The sequence below is a fragment of the Larimichthys crocea genome, chromosome XV (assembly GCF_000972845.2).
Source record: "Larimichthys crocea isolate SSNF chromosome XV, L_crocea_2.0, whole genome shotgun sequence".
In the NCBI taxonomy this organism is placed as follows: domain Eukaryota; kingdom Metazoa; phylum Chordata; class Actinopteri; family Sciaenidae; genus Larimichthys; species Larimichthys crocea.
This window is the reverse complement of record NC_040025.1, coordinates 15,283,992-15,299,019: the sequence shown is the minus strand read 5'-3', so window position 1 is coordinate 15,299,019 and position 15,028 is coordinate 15,283,992. Positions and strand designations below refer to the sequence as shown.

The following is a 15,028-nucleotide window of genomic DNA, read 5'->3' as shown; positions in this document are numbered from 1 at the left end:
AGGAATCAGTCTGCAAAGACATCATTATTTTTAGAAAAAAAAAAATATATTTTGATGTAATGCATCTTTAGCCATGCTAGCAGCACTCCTCTATGGATGGCAAGAATGTTAGTCAGCAGGTCTGTCCACCACTTTGGTCCAGACTGAAATATCTCAACAACTACTACATACTTTGCTCTTCTTTTACTAAAGAAATACTCTTTAGTTCGCTAACAACAAACTTTAAGCCTGGCAAAATAGATTCTTGTGTCAGCTGGCAAAATGCAGCTGCCTTCAAACACACTTAGTTGATTAGACTGCAGGCACCCAAAGACTAGGGGAGACCTCCCCAAATAAAGTGACCAAAATGTTCATTCGTCGTTCTTGTCACTGAGATTGCAGTATGTTGCTGGATTGGCATTGCCACACCCTTTACCATACTTCACCACCCACTGAGTTGCATGGAGAATATCCAAGATATCAAATGGGTGCAGGCAATTATCTTAATGCACCCCAGTAAAATACCAGTATCAGGGTTGTGACACTGCATGCCATGGCAACATAAAAATAGAGGCCACAGTCTTGTTTAATTGAAAGCCATAACAGATAGAGAGAAATAACTACAAGTATATTCGTCCACTCATCTTATCTGCTCTTTCTGTCCCATCTATGTCTCTCTTGGACATCCATGTGTGGATGTCAGCCACACTGATAAACAGCTGCAGTCTGGGTAGGTGGCCTAAAATAGTACCTTCTGTGATAAAGCAACATCTCCACTTAGCCATGACAGGACAAAAGGCCATACATTTATCGTTGTCTTTCGCTTATCTATTCTCTCTCTCTTCTCTCTCTCAGCTCCCAGTGTGTCTCTGCCTCTCTATGTAACAGCTCTTTATCAGACAGCAGGACAATTTATCACAGTACATGCCTTTCTGCTGGACCACCTCAGCAGCTCTTAATGGGATCTGTACTTACAGCTGAAGTGTGGGATAATTTAATTTATACAAGCTATAACAGTTACCCTCAGGCAGGTGATACAGGACATTAAAACCCACAAACAGACCCCAAAAACAGCTTTTATGCTAAGGCCATAAACTGTCCTAAATGACCACATGAATAAAGATATTCCATTCTATATAATGAGAGAGAGTGGGTACATGTTCAGTACGTGTGGTTTCCTGCATGAACAAAGATATTCAGTTCCTCTCTTGCCATACACCCTCTACAGTAATAGTGGATATGTTTTCACACAGCTGCCATGACTCTCTTCCTCTGATTACAGAGTAATGTCTGCTGCTCCCCAGGGATGGGCACGAAAGACCCATTTAGACAGGGGGTCTACGTTTATAGAACCTAATTTCAGGTCCAGGGCGTGAATCAGCAACTGGGTCCTTATTCTCAAACACACGCATTCTAAAAAAACGCGAGTGCGAGCAAACTCTGTTCAGCGTGTTCTCGTGTTCAGGGCGACTGGTTGCGAGAGAGAGCGCGCCGATTGGTTTGGTCGGCAAAATACACCAATAAGCTGAGATCATAGTTTGCATCAGTGCATGGGATAAGGAATCAGTCTGCAAAGACATCATTATTTTTAGAAAAAAAAAAATATATTTTGATGTAATGCATCTTTAGCCATGCTAGCAGCACTCCTCTATGGATGGCAAGAATGTTAGTCAGCAGGTCTGTCCACCACTTTGGTCCAGACTGAAATATCTCAACAACTACTACATACTTTGCTCTTCTTTTACTAAAGAAATACTCTTTAGTTCGCTAACAACAAACTTTAAGCCTGGCAAAATAGATTCTTGTGTCAGCTGGCAAAATGCAGCTGCCTTCAACACACTTAGTTGATTTAGACTGCAGGCACCCAAAGACTAGGATGAGACCTCCCCAAATAAAGTGACCAAAATGTTCATTCGTCGTTCTTGTCACTGAGATTGCAGTATGTTGCTGGATTGGCATTGCCACACCCTCTACCATACTTCACCACCCACTGAGTTGCATGGAGAATATCCAAGATATCAAATGGGTGCAGGCAATTATCTTAATGCACCCCAGTAAAATACCAGTATGCAGGGTGTGACACTGCATGCCATGGCAACATAAAAATAGAGGCCACAGTCTTGTTTAATTGAAAGCCATAACAGATAGAGAGAAATAAATACAAGTATATTCGTCCACTCATCTTATCTGCTCTTTCTGTCCCATCTTATGTCTCTCTTTGGACATCCATGTGTGGATGTCAGCCACACTGATAACAGTGCTGCAGTCTGGGTAGGTGGCTAAAATAGTACCTTCTGTGATAAAGCAACATCTCCACTTAGCCATGACAGGACAAAAGGCTATACATCTTATCGTTGTCTTTACTGCTTATCTATTCTCTCTCCCTTCTCTCTCTCAGCTCCCAGTGTAGTCTCTGCCTCTATATGTAACAGCTCTTTATCAGACAGCAGGACAATTTATCACAGTACATGCCTTTCTGCTGGACCACCTCAGCAGCTCTTAATGGGATCTGTACTTACAGCTGAAGTGTGGGATAATTTAATTTATACAAGCTATAACAGTTACCCTCAGGCAGGTGATACAGGACATTAAAAACCCACACAAACAGACTCAAAAACAGCTTTTATGCTAAGGCCATAACTGTCCTAAATGACCACATGAATAAAGATATTCCATTCTATATAATGAGAGAGAGTGGGTACATGTTCAGAGTACGTGGGTCTCCTGCATGAACAAGATATTCAGTTCCTCTCTTGCCATACACCCCTCTACAGATAATCAGTGGATATGTTTTCACACAGCTGCCATGACTCTCTTCCTCTGATTACAGAAGTAATGTCTGCTGCTCCACAGGGATGGGCACGAAAGACCCATTTAGACAGGGGGTCTACGTTTATAGAACCTAATTTCAGGTCCAGGGCGTGAATCAGCAACTGGGTCCTTATTCTCAAACACAAGCATCTATTTAGATCTCTTTGAGGAGCCAGCATGTCAGACATACTGTACTCACAGCACTGAAAATAGTCCACACATGCCACATTACGAATATTCAAACCAGTGTTTCTGGACCTTTTCAGCTGCTCCTGCCATGAACACCTGTACAAGCCCCTCTGTGAGCCTACATCAGCTCCCGTTTGATTTTCTCAACTACACTGGCATGTGTAAACTGTCCAACTGCTGCTGTCCTTGGTGAGAGAGACCAAGGACATCTAGGACGCATTATCAACTGTGTTTCCAGCAGGGCCTACCATCTAAGCTGTCTGCGTCAGCCAGACAACTGTAAAGATATGTTTATCCGGAGCAGCAGTCGCCAAGAACAGTGCGAGACATACTGAAACTTCACATGGACATTCCAGTGTAAGCCATGCCTCAGTTCTACAGCAGACCTTTATAGCGGTGCCATTAATACCTCATTTGAAGTTGAATATCGTACACTCAAATGATTTATTAAGGCTCCCCAGCAAGAACAAATAAATAATAGAATAATACATTTTGTGGAGGAAGGAAATAAAATTCATCCTAATTCCAGATGTTTCTGCAGTGGGCATCAAAGGTTAAAACACTAACCACTGGCATTAGCCACCAGGTAAAAGGAAAACATAGGCAGATAAGATACTATATGAGTGTCAGTCTGACCTTTGGGGATCCACGAACAGAACACAGCAGCTTGGTGGTATAACCCACGGTGGCAGCACGGTCACTGAGCATGGTAGTGAACTTGGGTGCCTCGCTGAAGTCGTGATCCTGATACTCGGGAGGCTTGTAGTCAATACCTGTGAACACATGGAACAAGGTTAAGATCTCACCACTGACTACGTGTTGTAGTCATGTATGTAAAACTGCAATACTTCTAGTAGTAGTAGTTATTGATAGTACAGTAAAAAAAATACGCAAACAGCTACACCATGTGTGATACATAGAAGCAGCAAACTAAGTTTGTCTGAAAGCAAAACAACTGTATGCAGATTTTGCTGAACAGTGGCTGCATGTGACAGTTCAACGCTAAATGCTAAACTAATGTAATGAAGTTTTAGCTCAGTAAGGAAGATTTCATCTCTCATTTACTTTCTGTCGAGACTTCTTTCTATTTTCTCGCTCCAATCTACTTCACCATGTCCGCATTCCTACGCCTTTCATTCACAATTCTGACCAATGATCTTTCCTCCCACGACCATCAAGGCAACCAGTTCTTAGAAGACACTCTTTAAATATCACTGTGTTTCTGTCAATCTGACTATTAGTTGCAGGATTACATGACCCACCACCTCACCTTTCATCACCACCACTTCATCTCACATCACCACCCTGTCTCTCAGGATAATCTGAGAGGTTTCATCTTCCATCTATTGGCTTTACTCCACCAGCAGCAGCACCACCTATCTCCTATCTTCATTGGTCTTGCATTAAACGTCTGTTACATACTTCCAGTTGATCTCTACTTATTAAGAAGAGTCATAAAGACAGCCAAGCGTCTTGTACGTGAACATATTACAGCTAGTGGTCAAAAGGTCAACATAACAATGTGACTCCAACAGCTTTCCATACCATACTTTGTTGCTCCATACAGTGTATGCTAATAAAATATATCCTGGGGCTATCCCTAGGCTGGGGTACCCTGTACATCCGTGCACACAGAAAGTAATTGTTATCTCACTAGGTTATGGGTTGTTGCCTCTGGTGTATTTTTATTCTTTTCAGATATTTTGGTAGACAAGATACTCAGGCCTTTTGTTTGCTTTTTTTTGTTGCTCCCAGGCCCTATTTTTTTGTACTTTGGTTATTTTGTTTGGCACAACCCCCACAGTTCTTGCTTCCCCCCCACATGTTTCAAACCTACATTTGTTGTTCACCTTTTCCTTTAAAAATGGAAAATAAATATCTTTTTTGACTACCTCCTGTCTTCCCCGAGTTCTTTCGTTGTTGGTTGTCAGCGTTATTGTTTCTGTTTATAAAAGGAAACGTAACACTAATAAAATGGTCAAAGTTCATCTTTCTCAATGGACTGAGGCTTGCAGGACTTAAGGTCGGGTTATGCTCGATCAGAACTATATTAAACTATGTGACCACGTCAGAATTTATCCCACCAGATTTAGTGTGCTGACATGCACAACCAAATGACAGGGTCAACACTAACTTGTAAAAGTTGTTTCCAGGCTGGCAACTAGGCAAAATACTAGCAGTGCAGCTGTTATCGTGCTCTTCACAGAATCCTCAAAGCCGAATCCAGCAGGTCACTGGCTTTGAATACTTTTACAAAATGTGATCAAATTGCACATTTGTTTGAGTTGACAGGTTAGTCGAACTTTGCCATTGTTTCTAAAACAAGTGCCGGTGTGCACGTCAGTAAACGCACAGTGCAGTGTTGTCTGGTTCCAATTTTGGTTGCAGCAACAGTAATAAAATCTAACTTATTTTGGAGTGAACATTTTGTTGTTTGCTGTCTCTATTGTCTATAAGTTGCCAATTTCCTGAAATGGCAACTATTGTTGAGCCCTGCAAATGACATTCCTCACAGGGACAAACCTAGGAAAAAACTGTAAGCACACTGAAACATGTACACACACACACACACACTCACGCTCTCTCTCGCTCTCACACACACAGAGGAAGAGCAACATTTACTCTGCCAGCTGTCTTAATGTTGGAGCCTCTTAAAATATATTTCAGTAGTTGCTGAGTGCTGGCCAAGAGAGCCCACTTATGATTAAAGTGGTGCCAAGGCCATTTCCACTCCTTGTCTTCACTTTAAACACACACACACACACTCAAGACATAGCTCAATAAACTATAAGTACCCACTTGCGCTGAAGTCCTGCCACTAAACTCTTTATTATATCAACAAATAAACCCTCAGAACAATTAAGGAATTAATCAAGAAGGTCACCTGTCTTCTGAATAGTGGCCACAGCCTTGGTGACAGCGCTGCTCTCGCTCATACCCACTTTGTTCAGAGCGAACACTCTGAAGGTGTACGAGTTGCCCATGATGAGGTCTGAGATGGTTGCAGTTAGCCTGTGGTAGTTCTCCAACACAGTGAACCAGTCCTACAGGTGGAGATACGTCAGAACACCAGTTTAGTAAAGCATTGATAGAAATCAATAACATCTGGTAATGACCACTGGTTATTACCAGTGAGCTTCATTGGCCTGATGTCCTCAGATTGCCAGGTAGATTTTTAATTTTTATAGCCATTGTGATCCATTCTTCTTCACTACCTTTCACTATCTCTGTTTTCATTGATTAGGACACCTGTTAATATTTATATTACATATGTCCTCGCCTATGTCTCTGGCTGTATTACAGGTTATGATATTTGTCTTTTCAGTGATTCCTAGCACCAGAACCTTCTTACATCTGCCAGATCCATTTCAGAACCATAAAAAAGAGACAATTTAAGCCTCAATTCCTGATTGTAAATAAAAGAAAGTTGAGTGGAGATGACCTGTTGTTTAGATACTACATATACCTAAATATGTAAATACTATGTTTAGCTGCTGCTTTAAAATAATATTTTTTAATTCCACATTTTCCTGCTTTATATTTGCAGCACTGTGAGTGTAAAGCTTCTACTTCCGCAGTTTCACCGTATCTATGGTGGTTACGTGTGTAGGCTCTGATAACAATCAACTCTTCAAAGATGCAACTACTTGGTCAACACATACTGCTCATGTTTTCCCATATGAGCTTCTGTGCAGCGAATGAAAGAATGTAAACACAGTTACAAATGGAAATATAATTAAAGCATGACAGGCCTGATCATGTGTGTTACATCTGTCTAGTGTGGCTCCGTCAAAATCAATGGGAGAAATCAGACACTGGTATCTACGGCAGGATTCGCATTAACTCCCATTCATCTGACTTATGTCTGCAACTTTAAACAGTCAGACAATGAGATTGGTATTTGTATGTGAAAATCTGCCATACCCCGGTCTTCTTGTCGGCCTTCTGGATCAAGTATCCAGTGATCTCTGTGTTGCCATTATCTTTGGGAGGGATCCATTCCAGAGCAGCGTTGAAGCCCCAGGTGTCCACCAGCTTCACACTGGCCGGAGGGCCGGGCAGCTCTGAGGAGACACATTACCATAAGTATTTATGAAGGATTAAAACTATAGCCAGCGTGCTGCTCAAAGCATGAGAGGGGTCTGCTCCCAGCCAAGTTAGATCAAACGTGGACTGTATATTTGTATGGTAATGCCTGTACACATTTTAACAGCAGCAGCTGAGAGCAGGGTCTAACACTCTCAGGTCAAAGGGCATCATTGTTAGAGGTGTGATGTATGTTGTCTAGTGCTTTGAATTTCTGTCGGCGCAAGGAACAAATCAACATGTGAGCTGTGCAAACAGCTGAGCAGATTCAATGGGGAGGTCGGAAATATCAACATACACACAACACGTTGCACGCGTATCCATGCATGTGTATGCATATATATATATATATATATATGAATGTAAACATGTGTGACTCACCCACAATTTGAAGGGTGACGGAGGCTTTGTCTTCAAAGCTGTCCACTTTAACGGTCATCTCGTAAACGCCAGAGTCCTCCCTCTGAGTTGTGCGGATAAACAGGATGCTGTCCTTGTCACTGTTCCTGATGTTGATCCTCTTTGTATCCAAAGGTTGACCGTCCTTAAGCCAGGACACCACAGGTTTGGGCTTTCCCTGATGAGTTGGGGGGAAAAAAGAGAGAAGAGGTGAGAGGATGCAAGATAAAGTGTAATGTTTGCCAAGTGTACGTTATTCATGAGCTGTACAGATAGTGAGTGTATGTGCTGACTTACAAGGAAGGGTATAAGCAAGTTGACCTGCTCGCCAACCTGCTTGACACAGCGAGATCTGAGGGCACGAGGCATGCGGATCTTGGGACGGGCTGAAAAAACAAAAAGTTGTTTATCTACACGTTTATCTTCTGCCATTCATTCATTATCGGTTTTCGATTGTCATTAGCTGATTATTTGCATATGCTGGCAAATTTTAGTATATAGTTTACCTGCACATCGAATAAATCATCCTACCAGTTTACAAATGTGCACTTCCTGTTTGTGTCTTCAAAGTGAGGTCATGCATGTTCAAGATGACAGGTCAACAAGACCTAAATATATCAGCCACTGCCAGGAGAAGCTGACAAGAAGTGGGGGAGCTAAAATTAACTCTCCAAGTTAGTACACAGTGTCCAAGGATCTAAACCTATCACAAACACAGATTGTTTCAGCGTAAACACGTTTCTTATAAGCTACAAAAAATTGAGACTAATTAGATTTTTTGATTCGAGTGTTTCAGATGATCCAAGTCAAAGTCTTACTGATAAAAAATCTAGACAAGGAAAGTTTCTGTGTATGAAAGAAGAGAGAGAAGTACAGTATCTGGGTAGAGAAAGGGAAAAGAGGACGACCCCCGCATCCAGCAGATCTTTAAATAGATTTGGTGACGAGACACTTGGATAACCCCCGACACGTGTTCCCTCATGTCATGCACAAAGAAGCAGCAGGAAGATGTCACCACTTTCAACTGACCGGAGTGGTCAAACATCACATCTAGAAACAGCCTGGGAACTGTAAACGACCAAATCGTGTGCGATAACTGCCGCTCTAGCTGCGAATAAAGTAATATGGATTAAATTGCACTGTGGTTGGTACTTTGTGACTCTGCAGCTATGCTGGATGGTTTCATTTTGGCTTGGTGCTAAATATCAGGAACAGCATCCCTTGCATGTTTCTGCATAAGCAGCAAATGTCTCAAAAGCTCTTGGGGCTTACAGGATACACGAAACAAGCAAGCTGCTGCTCTCATTCACATTTCTGACCTCTCATCTAACTCCTCATCATCCCGCTGTCCTGTCCTGTCCTTCTTTTTGTAGCTGTCACACCTCCCTCTGTTGCTATCTAACCTGGTTTCTTGCCCAGTGTGTCTCATCCTCCTCATCCTAACATTTGTCACCATAACACTGCTGCACAGGCTGGGATCATGCTGCTGGAATCATCATTCCTCATGAGGATCAGGTCTGCCTCCAGATTTGGCTCAAAAAGTAATCCGTGCTAATCAGTACACTTCCCACCAATGCACAGAACTGTTGTTGGCATTACAGCATCGAGCAGCCAGAAAGTCCTTTTGTAAACAAACTGTAATCTGTCTTTGTCTCTGGATAAAATGTCTTTGTGGGGGGGGCTTTCAGCATATGTAGGACAGCATGTCTTTATCAGAAGCTTGTACATGTCGATGGGTGTCTGGTCAGGACAGTGTGTGAATTTACAGCTGAATTTACCCCCCCAACAAGCCCTCCACAATCCATCAATTAAGCTCATGTTTCGCTTCCCTCAGTTGACCAGTAGTTCTGGTTGCTTAGAAGCATTTCCCTGCTAAAGTTTCCCATAGCAGTTTGTACCCTGAACAGGAAACATGCTAAGGCACAGTAAGTGGATAACTGGGGCATGTCAGCTCAGGTCTACACTACACGTTAATGTGATCAGTATGAGTGCTGATGGAAACTCACAGCTCCAGTAACAAAACCAAAGTCAGTTTAAACAAACAAAGACAGGGGTGAAAATGTCACTTTAACACATTTTTTTTCACGTTTCTGTTAGTATCTATTGTGGTATTTTTACTCTCTAAGTTTTAAACGGGCATAATAATGAGGATAACCAAAACGTTAATAACGACAGTTTATTCCAATAAAACAAAAGCCTCATTGGAAAGATGAGATGTATGATAGAGCAGGACAAGCTGGCACTGAATGCCTGGTCAGATTTGCTGAATTGTGTTTACTTATTCTCAGATCAGATAGTTGCTGATGTAAATGATGAATAGTTTTATATAAATGATTTAAGTAAGTTTTATGTAGACTGCATTTAAGCAGAATTCTTGTATGACTGCTTTATTTACCTTGAGAAAGAGAAGGCTTGCTTTCTGAAATTAAATTTTATACAAAAACATGCTATATTACTGCTATATTTATCACAAAAGTATTGTTTTGGTATCAAAACCAAAACATTGCTGTATTTCAGTACACCAGTGGAGATGAATGCTAACATAAGCATGCTCACAATGACACAATAATGCTTTTGATTGTGTACCATCTTAGTTTAGCATTGTAGCATGGCTGATAATAGAGCTAGATTACTTTTTTATTATTACCATTAATCCTGAGGAGACCTGGACCAAATTCAATAGTTGCTGAGATATTTCAATCTGGACTAAAGTGGTGGGCCAACACATCACTTTGCTAGTGTGGCTAATATTCAACAGCTATGAAACTGTAATTGGTAAGAACTTATTATATTATACAAAGTTTATTTATTGCTCATCAGTCAGTGTTACCTGTGCCAGACAACAGGACAGCTCAAGAGCCGCTGCTGTAAATTTTAAGTAAGTGACAGTGAGGTGACACTGACTGGGCTGAAGTCAGTAAAAAATTACGGCTCCCAGATGGCTCATTAGTCAAATGTTTTTCTTTTCCTGACTCAGTCTTCTGTCTATTAAATCATCTTGTAGATTGATGCAGCAGTAGCCAGAAGACTACAAAGTGCAGCAGTGAAGCAATCAGTTCTGCAGTTAAACAGTTTAACTGTCAATAAATTCATTAACAAAGAAAGTAATGTCCTATCTCCGTATTTATACAGTATATTGGTGTATAAGCACTAAATAACTAAATAACTATTTTCAATGTTCAGTTCATCTTAATATTTTATATTGTTTTATGTTTCATGTTTGTAAAGCATTTAATAGTTACTTTTACTAAGCACGACATAAATAAATATTATGAGTTGTTACTGTCCATTCAAGAAAAGAAACATCCAAGTAGAAAAGAGTGCTTGACCTTCTGATATTTCTTATTTGTCAAACGTGCAGTAACGAGTGAAGGTGTGTACACAAGTGAAAGGATGATTTACAGCTAATGAAAGGTCTTGTCAGCACTTGTGGGATTTATGTACACACATCTGTGCAGCCCATCTGCGGCCCCCGTAGTTAATCCCACCTCTACCTCGGAGGCTGTAACATGAGTATTTTAAGGATAGGTCATAAGTTACAACGATCAAGGAGCTCCTCATAAAGAAGATGGAGACCCGTTTTAAAAGCTTAAAAGTTTTTACAGTTGAAAGTCTAAAATGCTCATCAAGTGAAGCTTTTGTGTGGAAAAATCTATACATTTTTTGGACACAGTTGCGCTTGTGTACAGGCCCACATGTCTCATACATGAATCTCCTATGGTTTAGCTTATAAATTGTAGTTTGGTCTGTTTGGGAAATGATGTTGGTTGCTACTTACCGACAATCTCGCGGATTGGCACAGGCTCAGCAAGTGCACCAGGTTCACTACGGCCACCAGGGTTTACAGCCACCACGCGCACATGCAGCAGGTCACCAGTCGTCAGCTTCTGGATGCAATAGCGGTTAGCTGCGGTCAGCTCCTCTTGAGCTACAACCCAGTCTGATGCTGCAGGGAAACCCAGAGTTTGTGTTAGTGCAATTTTCCCTTTGAAGTATACATGACAGTTTAAAGGATTATTAAGCGACTTCATTTTTAAGCACTCATTCTTCCTGAAATGTTCTTTCATTTCAAAACTGTAAAACATCCATTAATGGTTCATGTTGATGTTTATCACCTGTCGACACAAGTTTACAAACAATCTGCCCATTCAGAGTACACTTTGGCTGTCATAATGAAATCTCAGAAGACAGGCTGTCATCTGAGCAAACGAGCGCTTCTAAAAGTGGTGGCAGGAGATACAGTGACAGCCGGTGAAATGCTGCCTGCCGTATACGGCCTGGACCCAGCTATGAGTCTATTTGCCCTCTGACACTTCAGGGACAGGTGCAGCCTCACACATAACATCGCTGTATGTTATTACTCTTACTTCCATCCTTGCAGTACTCGATGGTGTATCCATCCAGGCCGGAGTCTCCGATAGTCTCTGGTTCCTTCCATTTAATGGTAAGGCTGTTTTCGTTCACATCTTCCACAGATACTTCCAGAGGAGCACTGGTGGGGACTGAAGGACGTTCAAAAAGTGCTGATTAATTAAGAGTTGACATGGACAGTAAAATTACCTGATTAACACTGAAAATACAGACAAAACTGAATAATGACTCTAGTCTCTCCATTCTACAACATGATTACTTGTAAGGCTGCAACTAACATTATTTTCATTAATAATTAATCTCCAGATAATTGACTTGATTAAATCATTAATCATTAAGATTTCATTTTATTCATTTTGTCCAAAACTCAAAATACTGTACAATTAGTTTATAAGACAAAGAAAAGCAGCAAATCCCCACAATTCAGCAGCTAAAATAAATAACTCTAAGAAATAAAGAAAATAAAGAGATATTTTCAAAACAAAAATATTTGCAGCTTCCAGCCTCTAGAAAGTGATGATTTGATGCTTTTCTTTGTCATACATGATTGTAGACTGACTATCTTTGGGTTAAGAAGAGAGGGGTTCAATTTGTCCCCTGCAATAACATTCATCATTGACCTTGACTGGGTGTTTAAAGCAGGACCAAGCTAACAGCAGAGTGTAAATTAAATGTTCATGTTACCTGCAGGAGGCGGGGGCGTGGGGGCTTTTGGCGGCTCCTCAACTATGGCAGCTTCTGCTGGAGCAGCTAGCATTGAACAAGCAGGAGGTTAATGTTGTTTTTAGAAACAAACACCAGCAATGAGGACACGTTAATTATCCGGAGTATCTTTTCCACATTAGTGACATTTTAAGCTGCCAATCACTGGAAAAGATATCAGGAAATCCACTTGTCGTCACAGCTGGGGAAAAGCATAATGGATAGCACTCGTTTGATGAGATTTTCAATAAAGCAGTCATTACTGTTTGCTGTTTGTGTATTTTATGGTTGAGTAGCAACGTTGTTGTCTGTGTGGTGATTTATCTTTACCATCGGCGGGAGCATCTGCAGCAGGAGCATCTATAGCAGGAGCAGCGGCACCGTCTTCAGCAGCGGGTGTAGCAGCTAGTGTTAAAATGCCATTAGGAAAGCCAATTAGTGACTTACATTATGCCATTACATGCAGAGAATAAATCAGTTTCAAGATAATTTGATCAAGAAACACGCCAATGAAGCAAGCAGCAGGACAGAGCAGTCGGTGACAAAGCTTTGTGTGTTCACAGTGACAAGAACAGATGGTTTTATGACCCCAAAAACTGACTCCTGGACACATTTTGGAGACAGTGTAAGACATCTGCACACAACGGAAGACCATTATGACATATCCACAAAGAGAAACCTCAAAAACTTTGCAAACTAAAGTACCAGTAAACACAACCAATCATGAACAAGAAACATACACACCATGTGTTCGCACAGTGGGATACAAATACACACATCATGCATTACAGCTTGTGTGTGGACCACCCTCGGTTTCTGTTTACCCTCAGTCGGAACTGTTACATCGGCTGCTTCCTCAGTGGCTGGGGCATCCGCTGAAGTTAGGGGTTACATATTGAGGTTAGCAAGCAGAAAGGCACTGGACTACATCCACCACTGATGTACTTTACCAACCAAGGTCTGGAATATGCAAGTTAGAGAAGTTGTAACAGGTTTGTCTCTGGGATATCCAATACCTGGGTGGTGACGTAGATATCACTGGTGGGTCCAGCTATTTAACCATCATATAGGTCCAATGCATTTTGTGCAGTTACTTCTCCTGTTTCTGCAGAATGTAGGGACTTCAACAATGGCTAAATAATATAAATGAACTGAAATAACCAGCCAGAATATGGTCATTAATAATCACAATGTAATTTACCATCAGCAGCAGCAAGTGTATTAGATGTTAGATACATGTTGGCAGCTGAAGAGATCAACATAACTGACCCAAGAATAAATGGTTAGATAATGTAGAAAGTACCCTCATGAGTCCACACAGTCAGTTTTATACTGTAACTTAAGACATTAGAGATGATTAAAGTTTTACTGTTCCGCCAGGAATAACAGCTGTGTTTTGAATCATCATTTCAACAGGTTAACAGTTTAAGAGTGAGCGGTGTTACAGTTGCTGCAGCCCATGTTTCAGGCTGGTGTCTCCTTTGCTTCTTATGCAGTGAGTTGGAGGTGAACACGAGGAGTGAATGTACTACAGATTAGTTTAGTTCAGTGATCATGTGTTAGTACATTGCACTCACCTATTTTTAGTTTCCAGTAAAGAGGAGGATAAATTACTATTGTGGAATTTCTAATTCATACCCAGCATTGAACTTTAACTCTGCTGGATGTTACAGGCTTTAAATTATAGGAGGCAAGCTGACTCAGCATATTACCACTGTACTAATGGTACAGCAAAGAAGAGGAAGATCAGTTAAAGTTAAACGGACCTCTTTTAACAAATGTTTCTCTAAGTATTATGTAGACCTAACTAAAACTAATGCAGCCTTCATGAAGATTGTTAGAGAGGTGTTGATTCAACTCCATTCTGCTATTACCATTACTGACAGAAATGGAGTGGACAAAATAAAAGAAACAATATAAGGCCGCAGCAGCACACATTAACAACAGCCTCCAAAATGTCCGTTAAATTAACAAAATTTTAAATGATATTTTAACTTTAATGAGATTTATACCACAGCTCGCAACAATATTTCTGTGTACTCACATTATTATTACCCCAACTCTATTACTTATTTTTAAGATGCCTTCAGGTACCTGCAGGGCTTCCTTCAGCAGCGGGGGTTTCCTCTGCTGGGGCGGCGGGGGCTGCCTCTCCCTCGGCCGCGGGAGCTACCTCGGCCGGTGCCTCAGCGGGAGCGGCTTCCGCAGGTGTTGCTTCCGCAGGTGTTGCTTCTGCAGGTGGAGCCTCCACGGGAGCGGGTTCAGGCTCCGGGGCGGGTTCAGGTGCCTTCTCTGCAGCCTTCTTGGCTGGAGCCTTCTTGATGGGGGCGGGTTTGCCTGGCATCGTGCTAACAGACAGCCAGTCCTCTGGATGAAGAAGCCAGGAGGGTCTTAGGTAATATATATATAGAGGGAGGGTTGGTGGGATAGACAACTCCACCCATTCCCTGACTTTAATACCCCCCACCATAGATATATACCCCCAGTTCCC

The 15,028-nt window shown here is 41.5% G+C and overlaps 1 protein-coding gene across 3 annotated transcripts in view; it reads right to left on the bottom strand.

Annotated features, from left to right (window-relative positions):
- Nucleotides 1–14,919, bottom strand: part of mybpha (myosin binding protein Ha) — a 19,958-nt gene extending 5,039 nt beyond the window's left edge. Inside the window, exons 1-10 of one of the 3 annotated variants that reach the window (XM_010748729.3) lie at nucleotides 14,632–14,919; nucleotides 12,868–12,942; nucleotides 12,520–12,585; nucleotides 11,832–11,966; nucleotides 11,243–11,410; nucleotides 7,762–7,850; nucleotides 7,447–7,642; nucleotides 6,904–7,043; nucleotides 5,864–6,023; nucleotides 3,616–3,752 (exon numbers count right to left, since the gene is read on the bottom strand). In XM_010748729.3, the coding sequence (XP_010747031.3) occupies nucleotides 3,616–3,752; nucleotides 5,864–6,023; nucleotides 6,904–7,043; nucleotides 7,447–7,642; nucleotides 7,762–7,850; nucleotides 11,243–11,410; nucleotides 11,832–11,966; nucleotides 12,520–12,585; nucleotides 12,868–12,942; nucleotides 14,632–14,881 (1,416 nt within the window). In that variant the 5' untranslated portion in view covers nucleotides 14,882–14,919. The remainder of the gene's footprint in view (nucleotides 1–3,615; nucleotides 3,753–5,863; nucleotides 6,024–6,903; nucleotides 7,044–7,446; nucleotides 7,643–7,761; nucleotides 7,851–11,242; nucleotides 11,411–11,831; nucleotides 11,967–12,519; nucleotides 12,586–12,867; nucleotides 12,943–14,631) is intronic. The other 2 variants (XM_019267480.2, XM_019267481.2) reach the window with 2 other exon arrangements.
- Between the last annotated feature and the right edge of the window lie 109 nt (nucleotides 14,920–15,028).